Source organism: Styela clava, chromosome 8 (assembly GCF_964204865.1).
Source record: "Styela clava chromosome 8, kaStyClav1.hap1.2, whole genome shotgun sequence".
In the NCBI taxonomy this organism is placed as follows: Eukaryota; Metazoa; Chordata; class Ascidiacea; order Stolidobranchia; family Styelidae; genus Styela; species Styela clava.
This window is the reverse complement of record NC_135257.1, coordinates 15,878,103-15,895,231: the sequence shown is the minus strand read 5'-3', so window position 1 is coordinate 15,895,231 and position 17,129 is coordinate 15,878,103. Positions and strand designations below refer to the sequence as shown.

Below are 17,129 nucleotides of genomic sequence, written 5' to 3'. Positions count from 1 at the left end.
AATCAAAACAAAAAACGATGGATTTTGTGTGGTAGGAGTCGAATAGTGTGTTTCATTCCAAACAAAGCTTTTTGCATCAGGACATGTTGTTGTTGTTGTTGTTGTTAGGTTTAAAATGGATTGCCTAATAGTAGTTGTTGTCTAAACAATAACAACAGTGTTGCAAACCGATACATGGGTCAATACAGTGTCCAACAGCTATTAGTATTGACTATTGATAGATTCACTTATTTGCCGAATTGAATAACTGACACGGATTTATCTAGTTGCTGGGTCTTTAATTTAGATAATATACCGGTAATATAATAATTAAATATAGTGTATATCATAATATGAAGCTGCGTGATTATCGTATATTAATAAACTGAGTTAAGTTTGTATCGAGGGTAGTTTATAAGTGTCAAAAACAATGTTGGTCTAAAATGGAGCTTTTATAATATATTGCTCATATATCTATATGAAATCTTGTTTACTACTGCACTTAATTTCTGTTGCTACTACAAGATACAAATGAATAGAGGGGTTTTTCAAAACCTGGTATATATACCCAATCAACTTGTCCTTTAAAGCTGCAATGGGTGATTACTTGGCTGTTGCCTGGTGCCGTATGGACTATGGATATCGATTGATGTAAGTCTTTCCATGTACGATTGTTGACTACTCCGCCGGGTGCGCTTGATTTACAAAATTCACTTCAGATTGCATGTTCCCATCAAATATGAGAAACTTGTTGGGACCGTGGTTCATTTTAAAATCCTGGTCTTTTTTCACGTAGTCAATTGTGACTGTCCGCTGGCGGAGGAGAAAAACGGTCCTTTTTAACGTTCGAGTATAGCATTAAATATTTTTAAGACCTCATAGCATTTGTGTGGAATTTTATTGTATTTGACACCAATTTCTTTCGCAATAAGTTCACGATGCAGAGCCGAGTTAACAGCATATTATTAATGGCTTAACATAAATATTTTTCATTCAAGACGATTGCGGCACTTTAACTCCAGACTCCACCCACTGTCTTCATTGTGAGTTGATATCGCTGTTAACGATAAACTATTTGTTTCTCGAAATACTCCAAACTGAGAAGGCAATCAAAAAGTAGACAATTGGAAAATTTATTCATCTTATTTGCAAAGGATTGACAAAAAGTTGACATGATGTAAAAGATAAACAAGATTTGGCTGGCTCTGGTTGGACTTGGGAATCTGAAGAGCGTGACAAATAAAATATATATAGGAAATAAAAAACGACTGATGCTAAATGGAACATTACAATTGAAATACATATATATAAATTATGCAAACATTATATCTTCTTAGGCAAGAAAATTGCATATATATTTCTATTATTTCGTTTCACACGAACTCAAACACAGCCAAAAAAATAGTGCTGTTTTACAAATGGACTATCTCAATTGAATTTAAACAATTGTTGCCAAATTTGATTCAAATATTTTACTCCTTATCCTTGAAAATTTTGTACATAAAATGAATCATCTTCAGTAATCCAATAGTATCAATATTTGACACGATAATTGATTCAACTTATTGCGATTGATAAAATTAACTTATTTTTTCTTATCATTATTGGGGGCCAAACTGAGATATTCATTTGGTTGTTTTGCAGATGCATGAAAGTCTTGATATTCATTTTAGAAATGCGAGTTGGTCTAAAAGTAACAACAATGAATGGCTTCAATATTGTCTTAAAAAATGAATAGGCATTGTTAGGTAAAAAAACGTACAAATAAAACCTACAGAAAAGGTTCGTAATAAAATGTTAAATATGAACAAAAACAATATTAAAAAAAATATTATACTGTATGTATGATTATTTTCTTAGTTTCAACAAAGAAGAAGAAAAGAAATGTTCGAAATAAAAAACCTTTAGCTCATTATTTCTCCTAAAATAATCTCATTTTTGTGCCCAAATGGCACATTTAGCAGTTCGATAGTAAATTAATAAATGCGATTGATTACAAGTTTTTAATGCAAACTGAGTGGAACTTCAGCACAACCCGCCTTACACACCACGTCTTATTATCGTTTTCAGTGCAATGTCGCGGGCCATTTGCTCTAAATCGCCGCTGCATTCATTCATTTTCATCGTGAAAATTCATTCAATTCAGACATATTTCTCAAACTCTGTTTTCATTTTTGAATTCCTGCTGCTTCTACCTGATGATGACTTAGGCGTATTTCGACCGGTTTTCTTCCTTTTTGAGTCTACTTCTGTCGGAGACGTTAAAGATCTTTCAGATGCTCTACTTTCTCGTCCATTAACTTGTTCTAAAATAATACTTGACGGTGAATTGACACGGCTACCCCTCTTTTTAACTGGGGTTACTGGATCGTCGCCTTCTTCTTTGTTTATGGATGATTGTGATATGTTTTCCAGTGTGCTTCTCTCGTGGGCGCCTTTCCTGAGGGGGCGTTTACTAAGAGTTTCTATGTCGCTCCACAAAGACACCTCGTGCCCAACAAAACCAGGAAGGACAGACGGGCGACGATCTTCAGATCGTGGAAGATTGCTGTAAATAAATGCAGTGCATTATGACAAACCAAATATGACATTTTATAAAACTAAATCAAATTGAAATAGTATAAAAGATTAATTAAAAAATTCAAGAAAATTAAAAATATATATTCCCAAATTTCCATCACATTGATTTCCTGACGAATATAAAGTAATGATTAAAATATCTCCTTGGATTGTCGGATTTTCAATTGTTACATACTTTTTTCAGTATTGGAATGCTATCAATTGGACCAACAACTGACAATACAACTTAAATTCGTTGTTTAGACCCTGTTTGATGGCGTTTCGCAGAATATCCTACCTCTCTTTATCATCCGAATTAAGACGAGATATGTCATCAAACACATCAACAAGTGATGTGAAGTAATCTCCTAGGTTGGTCGGAAAATTGAGATCAAGTTGTCCAGATTTATCGCCACTGTTAGTTGATGAGTTATCCGGTGAATTGACTAAAATCAATCAAAAAGTTTGAAAAACTATCTGCAAATTTGCTTTTAAAACAATCAATTTTCATGAAAAACTACCTTTTTTAACTGTTGAAGCCACTGTCGATTCACTTGTCGTAGAATCCCATACTTCATCTTCTGTAGTCGATGCAGTGGATGAGTTTGTCTCGGATTCCGAGGGTGGAGGAGGAAACTCAAACGGACCGAGAACCGCCAATGTTTCATATGAGTCACTTCTGAACTCTAATTTTTTCTTGGTTGATTTAGGTAACGATTGAACAGAGTCACTGATCACAGTACCAGGCATTAAATCTTTCATAAGCGCGTCTCTGTGAGGTGAAACCGATCTTACAAAACTTCTCACTCTCACTGAAGAAGATGTCGTTCTTGAGTGCATACTCATGTCAGTGAGGCTAGAAGTTGAAACGCTCGATCCGTCATCATATATAGCATCTTGCCCGAGAGCTATCGCCCCAGCATGAAGTAGATCCATTTCTTCGTTAGTGAGCCCAACAATATCTGACAACTCCTGAAAATATATTGACAGTTTTTAGAAATCCCATACCACTACGTGAAGTATTTGGAACATGACATTCCAAAGCAAGTGCACTAATTTTGACAAATTTGTGACTTGAAGTTCCTCTAGCTTCCAATTTAACAGAAAAGATAAATATAAATTATCTCATATAAATAAATCATATAAATTATCACTTCGGCACTTATGATTTTGGCAAATTTCATTTAAAAATTGTGAAAATAGTTGTTTCATAGAAATACTCGCATATAATCTATTGCAACGAGCACCGAAATCAGTAGCTTCGTATAGTTTTAGATATTAGATGATTTCTATTTTTTTCATATTATTCCCGAAGATATAGATTAACTTTAAATCAGTCCCGTTTTAAATAGATACTTGTAATACAGACTGATGACAGATCAGGTATTAGAATTCATTTTTATATACGACCTATTTAAACGCCCTTCGCTCCGGACATGGCTCTGCCAAGCAGCCACTGCTAGGTAAACCTAATATAGTTGTAAGGACCTGAATTCAGCTCGGTATTGCTTACCGAATATATTGTATGCAGTTAAAGTCATGAGATTTGAACCAGTGTTGTCAACATAGGTAAGAGTAATGCTTTAACCCCTATTAGGCCACCGTGCCCAGGAATTCAGTTTTAAACACCGTATATAGTTAGAAACCTCATTAATAACTTACTCTCATCATTCCTTCTAGAGTTTCAGATTCCCTTGATTTTCTATTGTGCCTTCTTTTTTCTCTATAAGTTCGTGGTTCAGAGTTTAGTTTGGCTGAATTCCGAGATATAGATCTAAGTGGAGTGGACTGTATACGATCGGAAATATAATCTTGACTTCCATTAGTAGACTTCCTAGGCAAAGTCTTAGCTTGGTTTATATGAAATTGATTTTGGTATTTCCGCCTGGGAGTTGCGTAATACCCGTCCGAGGAAATTGTAAGTGGAGAAGGCACCGGTGCCAAATTTGGCTGAGCAGATGCTGGTCTCTGTGTCAGTTTCAAGTTCTCATTTTTAATAAAATCGGTTGTCGATTGCCTTCCACTCATTATAATAGGATCGTAGGCTTTGTACAAAGATTCATTTTGCTGTGAAACATGTTTGTGTTCTGTTGTTCCATTTGTATGTGATATGATTGTTCCATTTGAGGAAGACTTCACGATTGTTACTTCTTGGCTGGGATTCTAAATTGAATATACATGACTCACAGCCGAGATAGGTAAAACAAAGGTTATTTATGACCAATATTTCTTGCCGTTTTAAGTGAACTTTTGAATTAGATAACCGTAATATTTTCGAAATATCATTTCGCTCACGAAAATCAACCATGTCAATGCCATATCATGCGAGATTTGGCTATATTCTTCCAATATTTACTCCAGTAATTCATTTTCAAATTATATATAAAAAATAGGGTATGCAATACCAAATTGGAAAGTGTAATTCTAGTTTTTTCAAGAATAGTCACTTCATACATATCGTTAGGTATCATGTACCTCGCTCGCCATTGAGTTTCAGTTCACCTATAACTTATGTGAAAGAAATCCTTTTATGGTAAAAAAATTGGTTTTAAAGTATAGTTCAAAAAATAAATTTTTCATATAACGTTATATTTTATACTTTATTCATTACCTGTTTTTCAAGTTCGTTTTCACTTATTTGTGCATCATTTGGTAAAAGGTCAGGGGTTACATATCCATTATTACTTCTGTCTTGAAATTCATAACTTGCTGTTCGATTTTCGGTTGGAGCCAGTGCTGATTTTCGTTTGTTCTATAACATAACAAAATTAGCATATCAGCAAGCTTGTATGCAATTGCAGCCAATTTATAAGATAAGTGTGTAGGGATATTCGACATAGTGTCACCGCACCTCCGGGTTTAGAGTCGACTTTACGAGAACAAATGCACTAAAAACACGATAAGTTCCCCAAATTTCGCTATTGATAACTAACCTTTCTTCTCCTGAAACAGACGACAAATATCAAAATTCCGCCGACTATAAACACTGATAGAACAACAACGACAACAATTATCCACCAATCAAATCCTGCAGTTGAAATCATTGCGCAATCGCCATTAGATTCGACATATCCGTCTTGACACACACACTTTGAAACACTGACGTCATCCGGAACACAAATACGACCTGTAAAAAGTATATACCAAGTTGTAAAATAACGTAAATCATAGATACTAATAGTAAAACATTTAACAGTAAGAAAGTGCAGTCGTAGGGTACCAACAACAATGAATTTTCGAAGACCATCTGGACATTTTCTTTGATATCTATGTATATTTTAGATTCATTAAGGTATACTTTTAAACATCTGTATGGCCCTCATACGACAAGGAACAAGTTGGTGTCGGTGTGATTCACATATTTCTGGGATAGCTTGCGATCTACATCCTGTTGCAACACTAATCATCACCAAACTAAAAGGTAACAATATTTTATTCTGACCCTTTTACTCGACATCCGGTTCGTTGGGCATATAAATCAAAGAAAACTAATGATTTGAATACTTTTTTCCATAAATCTGCAGAACATTTTTTCCGCGCTTTGTACTTCTTGATGAACTCGGAGATATTGATCCATGCAGAAAATGTGTTTAGAAATTTTCATACTTATCCAGAGGTGGCGAAAAAGCCAAAATACGGTGTTATCATATTGCAAACCACGAATTTTTGTCCGGCTACCAGTAATGCAGTTAGAGAAGAATAGTTTACCAGTTATTCGTATCAGAAACAGGGACTCAACCAGCGGTTTCGTGAATTACCAAAAGCCCCCAATAGTCCTGCAATCTTTTCGTACATAATTATTCCATACGGGATTCGAACCCACGAAGGATAATCAGAAGTGTTTTTTCCTACCGCTTATGTAAGCTTCGCAATGAAGATCACCATTGCATAAAATTTTTAAAATTCGGTATTTTCGGAAATGTCTACTTACCATTCGTACAAGTTACAAGATCGCATGTTAGTCCAGCTCCATCACAGCCTGTGGATATTCCTGCCTCACTTAAAGATACAGTGACTGCATAATTGGTCGCATCAGAATTTAATTGGTACGTAATACCATTCAATTTAAAATTAAACACGCAGCCTTTAAAACTGGTTTTTGTGGGAAGAGAAAGTGAACTTGAGCTTGGTATTCCTCCAAGATATATTGTCTGAAATCATAAAATAAATAGTTATAAAATTGTCTGTTTAACGATCTGTGTGTCATAGGTTTACGATCTCAAATACTACAAAAGGTGATTATGTATACTTGTGATTAAATAACGGCATTTTTTAGATTTACACAATTCATGGAACGAAATTTAACGCGGGAGGCAAATAAAAATGCGGAAAATACGAAAAAACAGCCGATGGCTTGATACAAACAAATTACTGGTCGAATTGATGACTTTAATATTATTTCAATAATTGAAATAGGTCATAGGATAGCTATATAGTTCATAAACTTATGTTTGATTATGGTTGCGCATTGAAATTTTTAAGCTGGTTTCGAGCATGCATTTGAATTAGAATTAGGCCGGTTTGAAACACTATAAGCATAATGCTTGTATACCTTGTTTTACACCTATTTTTGAAAAAAACCCATCCCAAACTAGACAAACGCTGTAAAATGTATGATTTATGTATATGTATATAGAAAATTTTAAATTCGGATCGGATTTGGGTTTGCTACTGTCGTCTTGCGCTCTGTGCGGTATCGAACTTGTTTACAACATTAGCAGATTTTCACAGTTTCATTTTTACAAGTGTCTTAGGGAAGAAAAATAAATGATTACTTGTCACCTTAACTTGTAATGGATCCGCAAAATTGCTTATAACTCCATTTCCAGTTGTAAAAGTTGTTTTCTGCGCGATCGAATCCTTCATAGAGAGCGTAATTTCAGCAGAATTATCCTCAAAACCTGATATTGTAACCTCAGCAGTATGCCAGTTACCACCAGATATGTCATCTGTTAATTTGACTACTGCTATTCCAGATTCAGTCTTGTGATGATAGTTCAATTTCCCGTCAATTACCTGAAAAAAACATATATTCATGCTAAGGTTTTTCCTCCACATGCAATAAATAACGACCCGAGGAGAAATATTTAAACTTTCAATCAGGACATGCAGACCTCGTTTTAAAGAGCTACTCACTCAAGTGTACTCACTAAAACATCTGCACCACATTTATGTATTACTTACACACAAAAAATTCAGTCAGTCAGTAGTTTATTTTATCACATGCCGAAAGTACTCATTACATTGTACAAACATAATTAGGAAAGATAAAAAGGTGCATTTCAGTGTGGGGGAGACGCGATAAACCAATGATGGTTTTCGAGCAGAGTCGTCTATGAGGGAATGAGTCTAACATTAAATCATACTGAGAAAAAAGGGTCGAACATAGAATAATAACAAAAGCCGGACTTTGAAAATTGAAATACATTTAAGCAACCCGATATCTTGGTGTCACCCTTGTTGATGGAAAAGAACGACTCTACCACGACAGGCGGGGTAACCATGGTAACCGCATTTTGTGGTGAAATATTTTTATCGAATTTTCTGTCGGTGCTACATTTGACCAAAAATTTTGCTGTTCCATTTTTGTTCTTGAAAAAACATCTTATGAAATTTGGAAACTCTTTATTTTCTATGCTACAAAACTATCAAACATAAATTCAAAATTAACTTGGATCTTACCATTAAAGCAGCGTAGTTTTCTCCAGTTTTATCCACAAAAACCGCAATTAGTGATTCTTTTTCTAAAGTTCGAAACTGGATTTCGAATGTTGAAGAGCTACCGACATTACGGCGTCTCCTTCGGTTACCAGCAGACGATGTAACCTCTTGTAACATTGAATCTCGTACAAATGATTCCGTGAATTTAATTTCAGCAAAACCCTTGCCAGTAAACGTCTGTCCGACCTGGAATAGATATAACACAGATGCACATTACTATAGATTTGAGTAAGATTTTATTGATAATTTTCTAATCTAGAGTTTTCCAGCCGGTGGGGAATCTGGGAGGCAACGATACGACCTTTGGGGACTATTACATAGTCTGTGAAACCTCTCAGGCTTTTAAATTAAAACTAGTACAACTTTGAAACACGAAAAACAGTTGACTCAATATGACAGAAGATCAAATAAGTCTAATTCTAGAAAATGTATCATGAGCTACTTTGTTTTCACTGCGGCGATATGCACGAATTATAAGTATTCAATTATTATATTATTATATAAGTATTCAAACCGCATAACAGCCAAAGTACAAGTTGCGCAAATCATTAACCACTGATCCAATATATTATATAAATCAAACAACAAAGGAAACATTTTTTTGCATAGCGAGGGGGAATGAACAGAATAAATTAGCATTAAATTAAAATTCAAAATTAAAAAAAAAGTAGATTTTTGTTATAGCTTTAGAAAAAGTTTCAACAAGATTATAGACATTGTATAACGATGTATTGATATATTCATCAGAGAAGTAAACCTATGATTAAATGATAAATAGCATGATCTTGTTTAGTATAAAAATTAACTTGAAGCAAAATTTAGAGTGAACACTGGAAATAAGACTCGACGTTTCTTTTCCCTATTACGTTTTCATGCATTTTATCTAAACGAAGCTCTTTACAAGAATCCACTGATACGTAAGGGGCTACTATAATTGAAAGGGCCGGATTCTAATTTATTACATCCTGTGTAAGGTGTCGAGTTTAACTCTCGAGATTTTTTGCCTGTGATACTAACATGGTTCAGATAAATGCTTTTTAGACACAAGACCATTGCTCAACAAGATTTGTTAAGTGCATAACACAAAGTACATTTGACTGCTGCTTGTTGGAACGATAAAACAGAAGAGACAGAACATGAAAGCAATCATAAATTTTTAACGAGAAATATATCTGAAAAAAAATAAATAAAACTTTGATCGGCGTATATTAGTGGAAGCTTTTAGAGGCCCATGTTCAAAGCGAACGGTGTGAATATTCGTCGTCATAAGCGAAAATTTGCAGCTAATCCAGTATCACGAAACAGAATGTAATCCATCGCATTTCAAACTCTAAAAGCAATAAAAATAGCACAACTGCTCACCTTTTTTGATTCGCAGTTAGCGCCCATATATCTATCATCACAATCGCATTGAGCATTCAACCATAAGTCTGTACAGGTGCCATTACCGCATACGTTGGCGCCACATGCTCCCGTAGAAGTGGTTTTGTCACAACCGTTTGAAATTAAATGCTTCTTACGGATTAAATCGGAAGAAGCAGATGAAATGTTGTTTGAATCGATACTCAGGGAACGCAGACAACCAACATAGTCGTGAGATGACAGCTGAAAATAATACCAGCTATTATTATAATAATAGAGATCAATGCAGATCAGGGCTTTCGGATCGGGGAAAATTTACAGTCGACTACGACTACGGTTTGGTGAAGGCATGAAATGTTGACTGCTGTCACGTGTTAAGAAAATTTTTGACTCCGCCTCCGGGAGACTTCGACTGCAGCTCCGAACTCTGAGTAAAATGAATTTTGATAAGGAAAACTTTGACGAAGGAAACCTTCTTCAAAAGATTGTTATGAAAGCTAAGTTAAGTTTTAATAGGAAGTTTTGACTCGTTTTATTGTCATTGAAAGTGTGCTATTCCGATTCGCGACTCTAGACAATTCAGAAAGTCGTCCGGCTACAGACAGACTGGGATCAAAAATATTGACCGTGTGCCTTATAAGCCAGTTCGCCTGATGTATGGATCAGGTAGTGGCTATTGTATACACTCAAAACCAGTACCGGTATTGCTTTAAAAACCGTCGCGTTTCATAGACTAGTGCACATTATGTGTGAATAAAAATTCTATGTAAACATTTTATTGAAAATGCACCTTTTATAACCGGATGCGCATTATGACCCATTCAATCCGGTAATTACGCCGTAAATTGGGCGTAAAAAATGCCTGCCTTGAAAATTCAGTAGATCAATGTGATATACGCAGATCTGAATTCTTTCCCTCCACGACACCGCTTTTTGGTTGCATTTTATAGCCATAAATCATGTATAGGAATGTAAAAAATAAAAAATCTGGAATACCTTTCCACTATTCAAATCCGCTATGTCTTGAATCCCACCGATGGTTATTGGACTCGACGTAAAATCGACATCTTGATTCATGTTAAATGTTCCAAAACATAAATTAGTTTCATCAGAAGAACAATCGTCCAACAACAATGTGCCAGAGCTTGAACTTCCAAAATTGATCTGTATATTGTGCCATCCACCATCGTTCACCACTTTTTCCAAAGTAACTTGTACCAGGTCACTGTGTGTTTTAATATATTTCTTTGTTTGTTTCTAATGCTAAACGTATCATGAAGTACTACAAATGGGTAGTAAAAAAATGGGCTAAAAAATGGGGTCGAGTGATACACGACATTTTAGAAAGACCACAATTTCATTAACACGTTTTTTATACAGTTATTTCTTGATTTTGGTAAATGTCTCTATTATCTGAATTCACTTCTTCTTTCCATTTTTTTTTATATATATATATATCATCAAATAGGTCTTGAAATACTCTTTCTTACCTTTCTATGGATGTTTTTATTTTCATCACAATCTTCTTCTCAATAATCTCCAAAGTAATATAGGATTCAGAATTGAGAGATGAATACAATAAAAGTGCTGATGATGAAACTGCATTTAAGAGCAAAAATTAAGAATTAGTCACAAAATTAAAATTGAAAGTGTAAATATGCATAAAATCATTAAAACACGTAACGTTTAAAATTATTTGTTTACAGAAACAATCTACCAAATTACCATTAAATTCTGGTAAATTTTTCCAGATTTTTTCCTTTCGAATCTTCCAATAACTCGTTTGAAATAAAAAGCGCTTTGGATAAACTAACCCATAACACGTCGTCCTAATCATATATATATAAAGTCATCTACATATCTTACCAGTCGAAAACTCGAAATAAATTTCTTCATCAAATCCGTCTACAATAATGTACGATTGCGCAGGAAAGTTGATACTTTGTATATTGCATGTCAATCCACTTGCACCAAAAAGACAATTGCATTTGAACGAGGTTGGTGTGTCTGTGATACGAAATAAAATATAGGCTTATGAAAGCTATTCTGATTCGATTATATTACCTAGGAATAATCGGGTATCCCAATTTTTATTGCATTGTAGTATACACTCTGTAAATTAATTGTGTTGACCCATATTACACATTTCGGTTTCAAACACCACACCACAAAGATTCCGGTTCCTACTAATAAAAAGATGAAGCATGGACTTCTTGATGTGGAAGCCTTAAATCGACCGGCCATTACGTGAATCACCCACCCTACGGTGGCGAGGAGTCCAGCAATCGTCTTGTACATAATTATCCCACATGAGATTCGAACCCGTGAACCCACGCCTGGTAACCAGAGGTGCGGTGGTGGTCGTATGATCAGTAGTTACTTGTGTATGGCCACGTTCGGGGCGAAACAATATCCTCTTAAGATATAACATAGAACAAATCAGCACATGGGAGATCTTACTTAGACTTTATACCAGATTTACGTACGGAATCATATTCCAAAAATGATTAAACCTACTTAAGCATGTTCCGCCATTTTCGCATGGTTGGTTTTCACAATGATTGATTATGACGTCACAATTATATCCTGTATATCCTTCATCACAAGAACATTGATAAGTGTTCACTTGGTCTTCACACGTTCCCTGTTTACATGGCTGGCCGACACAATCGTCGATGTTCGTTTCACAAAGTTCGCCTGTGAATCCTAAAGCGAAGTAAATACCAATTTAAAACCCCTCACTTGTAATATTTTCTAGCTGTACAATTCTTAAAAATAATCAGATATTGAAATTTTAAGTCTTGATTCGAATTGCAGTATGTAAAATGATCGGGTGCCACCTCACGTAATTGCTTTTATGTTTCCCAACCGAGGATGAATTTTTACATTATTAGGGAGACATTTTGATTCGTATTTGCGGTAGTTGTACTAATTTTCTTTAGTTCTTTATTATCACTATAATACCTATTTATGAACACATTATAAAATACTTGTACTATAAAAAAGCGGAAGTACGACTTGCGCATAAGGCATAAAACTAGTTAATGATTCATTGAAGATTGAATAAATGAGGTAGTTTATATGAATAATGAGAGAGGAATAAAGAGTTCCAAGATAAGCGAAGGGAAGAATTTACCGAAAAAGGTTCGAAAACGTGTGAATCTATTACTTACCGGGTAGACAATAGCAAATGGCCTCAGTCAAGCCATCGACACACGTAGCTCCATTCTCACATAACGTTAGATGACATTCGTTTGAAATGATGTTGATTCGTAACTGTGCAGTGTCGTACAAACAAACTTCAGATGATGATGTCGGATTTTTAGCAATTATGGTGAAGAGTATGACGTCACCGATTGAGTAAAGAGAACTGTCAACGACCGTAATGAGTCCTGAAACATTAACACTTTTATTTAATATGAAGTCTACATATGGATCATCAGTACTTGAAGAGGTTTGAAGCCGCGATAGAAGGCTATGACATTTATATTCCTCAAATCTTTTCCCAGTATGGGACCCAATATTTCACTCTAATTGGTGCTGTTTTATGTCATACGAACACTTTAGGTCGTACAATAACATCTTATTCGCGACGTTGTCGATATTTTCAGCAAACTTTCCAGATGAGTCTTTACCGTCATCAGTGCGCGACCTCTCGTTCTCATATATTTAAGCACTGCTTGGTATTTTTTCGATAATTAAACTAAACTATAATTGTTTAGTTTGTTTTCGTCGATATATAGTTGGAATAAATCATTTATATGTGTAACGACGTTTATCACGGTCGGATTAAAGCGGTACTGAAAGAGGCGACCGCCCACCGAAATAACAGTTGAAAGGAAATAATAAAGAGTAGATGTACTACACAATTTGTTATATTAGAATTTAATTTAAGCTTGTGGTATTCGAGTGAAAATAGAAACTAGCAAAAACAAAAAAACTCACCAGATGTTTTGTCCATGCTGAAATTGTCATTATCGACTGGTTCTAGTATATATTCAATAAAACCATCAGTTCCTGAATCATCGTCTGTTGCATTCACAAATCCAACGACTGTACCTAGATTTGAAAAAAATTCAGTAAGTATAAGTGATAATAAATATTCGTTCGCAATAATAAAAATCTATAAACTAACTATGTTTGTCCTGATTCTGCGTGTCCAACAACTTTGTCTCATTTCACAAAGTTATTTCAGTTATTATGTATGTTATGTCATTTCGATATACATGTTATTTTCATGTGTGCATGATAAAGCTTTTTTATAGTAAATTATACTTGTGTAAGTAGGACTGACTTCATTCATATGAAACTGTACAAACATATATTTGTGCTATAGTATCATTATTATTCAGCAAAGAAAACACTAATAATAAAACTACTATCTGTGTTTTTCAAATCCCAACCGATGATTTTTGAGTCACTGCATTGCATTGTAAACAATAAATATCGAATGTAATACCTCTTCCAACCGAGTGTGGAATATTGAACTCATAAGTATTCTGAAGAAACTCTGGAGGAAATTCATTACTGCCTAACACTACAACTGACAATTCTGATTCTGCTTTTCCGTTTCCTTTTTCATTTTCAGCCATGACCTTGAAAATATGGTAAGTATATTTAGAATTACAAAAACGCGACAATGCATGTAAGTCATATAGATCATTTTTTACTGAAATATTTATATTTTTGTGACAAAAATACGTTTAAAATGTTTAAAAAAATTAGCAATAGAATCTCATAAGAATTTTACAGGTAATGCCAGCCATCTTCGAAAATTTTTTTTATATGAAAGTGTGTGGCCATAAGTTTTAGTCGAAATTTCGAAATGAACTTTTTACTTTCTTAGTCTTGGCAGTTTATTATTAAAATTAAAATAGTTCGGATTTAATCAACAATACAATTACGATTTATGTCATCCAAGAAAAATATACTAACATTCAAGGTATACGTCGATTTGGTCTCAAAATCTACCATTTGTGTTAGGTATATGTCACCAGTTGATGATTGTATTCCGATCGTATTAAAATTATCAACGTAATATTTGATCAAAGCATTCTCATCACTATCCTTGTCTTCAGCTGTAAGTCTGAAACAAAATAATGAATGCTATACTGTAAATAAAATTTTGTTCCGATGGAATATTTTTCACAGAAAATTTTTTGTGCGTTTCAAGTGTTGTTTCAACTTATAAGATATTAAAATTACCTGGATATAATCTTTCCTGTCGGCGTTGATTCGATCACACGAATCTCAAAATAAGATTCATTGAAATATGGTGCATTGTCATTGACATCTCCCACAGGAATTTTGACCTTTACTGTTGTGGATCTGCTGTTCACAGCGTAGTCGGTTGCTAGTATACAAAAACAAAAATGAACACTAAAATTGTGAATAATATATTCGTACAAATGGCGTTCATTGACTCGACCTTAGTTGGACTTGAGTTACCATTTATAAGAGTACGTCAAAGTAAGTTGAGTCATTTAAACTAACCGGCTGTGATACTTGGCTCAGTTATTAACTGTCACTTTGGATTCGCATTGCCCGTGACTCGACTACACTCGAGTGTTTTAAACTGATATATAGTTTGAATTTAATTGAATTTATTGAATTGGGCACTCAATCAAGTAGTTTTACATGCTTTATCGCTTGCTGGCATGTTCCATTTTTGTATCATACTACTACTGAGTGAATTATATTGCTCATGGACACACGATGGTATCGTATGATTCATAATTTTATATATACTATAATGGTTCACTCTAAAATACCTTTTATCACAATATTATATATAGGTGTAGTCTCATAGTCCAATGTTCCGTCGAGAACGATGATTCCAGATTCTTTGCCAATGATGAATGCAGATTGAATGTTCCCTTCTATAATCTCATATCTCACCTATAACAGAAGGAACACACACTGTGATGTCGGAATCCGTAGTGCCTTTTTTAGTTGTTGGGTTAAGTTGATGAAAAATATAGTGCAGACGTTCGGTATTCAATGTAGGTTAGTTAGACTGGACATACTTGGGGTTCGCTGTGAACAATTTTCGTATACGACGGATTTTTATGCCTCTTGCTTAGGACGAACAGGAGTTTCCTCGGCTCGGCATTGTTCTTTAAACCCCTGAGTAAGATGGTAAGCCTAACCAAATATCTTTCAGATTTTAACTATCATAGTTAAGTCTTACAATCAAATCACTAGGTAGCCGTGCCCACAGTTGCCTAGCCCTGTTTCATTACACTTTTAATCAAACCATGTTGGTGACGATTTGCCCAGTGTATTCGTCTGTTAGTATATACTGGACTGTGTGGTTTTAACTTCTTAATATTTTTGCAGCATACCTTCCCATTTATTCCAATATCATCATCATATGCATCAATTTCTATTATTCTGATTCCACGAGTCGAATTCTCTGGTATTGGATTTGATTCATAAGAAGATCGTTTAAATGTTGGACTGAAAATATTTTTAAGTGCGTTACAGATTTAAGTTTTTTCTATGCTGAAAATTTTTTGACTTCTATTAGATATTACATATATATACATATATAAATGGCTTCTAGGTTTGATAGTTATTAATTATGTAAGAAACAAATTCCAAGATGTCGGGAATGGAAGAAGTTAATCAGTTATATTTTTAGATGCATGTACTTACAAAGTCAATACGGTAAGTGATTTAGTAAAATGAGTCATTTTTAGCTACATTAATGCTTTTTATCTATATAGAACCCCTGATATAACTCCTATTAACAATTATTTTAAAACACCCATAAAAGTAAGAAAGTCAAAACACTTCTGTGTTATGTAATCCAACAATAACAATGAAAAGTTAGGATAGAAGATAAAATACAAGAAGTACAACAACCCTTTTGCTAATGCATTTATTTCACATAAAATCAAACCTCTTTAAGTACTGAGGATCCATATGTCGACTTTATATCAAATAAAAGTGATTATGTTTCAGGACTCATAAAATCTGTTGCGCAATGAAATTTTTGAGCCATACTTGAGCGGCGACTACTGTTTTTATTTCTCAGTGTTCAAAGCAGAAAATACTTTTTTTTGTACAAATAGGGATATTGAGACATAATCGACACAGTCCACTCAAAGAGAAACTGTCATCGATTCCTAGCGACCTCCTAAAACACACGGAACCCCAGTTAAAAAAGCATAAGCAATATAAACTGTTAACATCCCATTACCTGTGCATATTCGCACCAGTAACTTCAACGACGATATTCATATTAGAAGACCTGGGTGGCACTCCGTCATCCGATACTTTTACAACGATAGGCAAAGTTTGTCCAAGAGAAAAATTGGAAACATTTTGCTTCAAAATAATATCACCACCATTCCCAAAAGTGAAATAAGGAGCGGTGTTTCGACTCGATATTTCATATTGTAGTTTCGTTCCAACGTCTTCGTCAGTTGCAGTAACAGTATAAACCTTCGAAAATATTTTTTTAATATGAGATAGCAAACTGTATCAATCTTAGTTCTTGTCTT

General features: G+C 34.5%; 1 protein-coding gene across 2 annotated transcripts in view; it reads right to left on the bottom strand.

The window, feature by feature from the left end:
- Positions 1-1,261: 1,261 nt before the first annotated feature.
- LOC120345474 (protocadherin Fat 4-like) overlaps positions 1,262-17,129 on the bottom strand; it is a 53,741-nt gene continuing 37,873 nt past the window's right edge. For both annotated transcript variants that reach the window (XM_039414930.2, XM_039414932.2), the window contains exons 34-55: positions 16,826-17,070; positions 15,966-16,080; positions 15,393-15,519; positions 14,827-14,974; positions 14,557-14,707; positions 14,081-14,216; positions 13,567-13,680; positions 12,795-13,013; positions 12,139-12,327; positions 11,488-11,628; positions 11,112-11,220; positions 10,618-10,846; positions 9,622-9,864; positions 8,221-8,445; positions 7,321-7,554; positions 6,470-6,689; positions 5,472-5,665; positions 5,150-5,290; positions 4,201-4,701; positions 3,060-3,510; positions 2,837-2,984; positions 1,262-2,527 (exon numbers count right to left, since the gene is read on the bottom strand). In XM_039414930.2, coding sequence (XP_039270864.2) covers positions 2,122-2,527; positions 2,837-2,984; positions 3,060-3,510; positions 4,201-4,701; positions 5,150-5,290; positions 5,472-5,665; positions 6,470-6,689; positions 7,321-7,554; positions 8,221-8,445; positions 9,622-9,864; positions 10,618-10,846; positions 11,112-11,220; positions 11,488-11,628; positions 12,139-12,327; positions 12,795-13,013; positions 13,567-13,680; positions 14,081-14,216; positions 14,557-14,707; positions 14,827-14,974; positions 15,393-15,519; positions 15,966-16,080; positions 16,826-17,070 — 4,686 coding nt within the window. In that variant the 3' untranslated portion in view covers positions 1,262-2,121. The remainder of the gene's footprint in view (positions 2,528-2,836; positions 2,985-3,059; positions 3,511-4,200; positions 4,702-5,149; positions 5,291-5,471; positions 5,666-6,469; positions 6,690-7,320; positions 7,555-8,220; positions 8,446-9,621; positions 9,865-10,617; positions 10,847-11,111; positions 11,221-11,487; positions 11,629-12,138; positions 12,328-12,794; positions 13,014-13,566; positions 13,681-14,080; positions 14,217-14,556; positions 14,708-14,826; positions 14,975-15,392; positions 15,520-15,965; positions 16,081-16,825; positions 17,071-17,129) is intronic.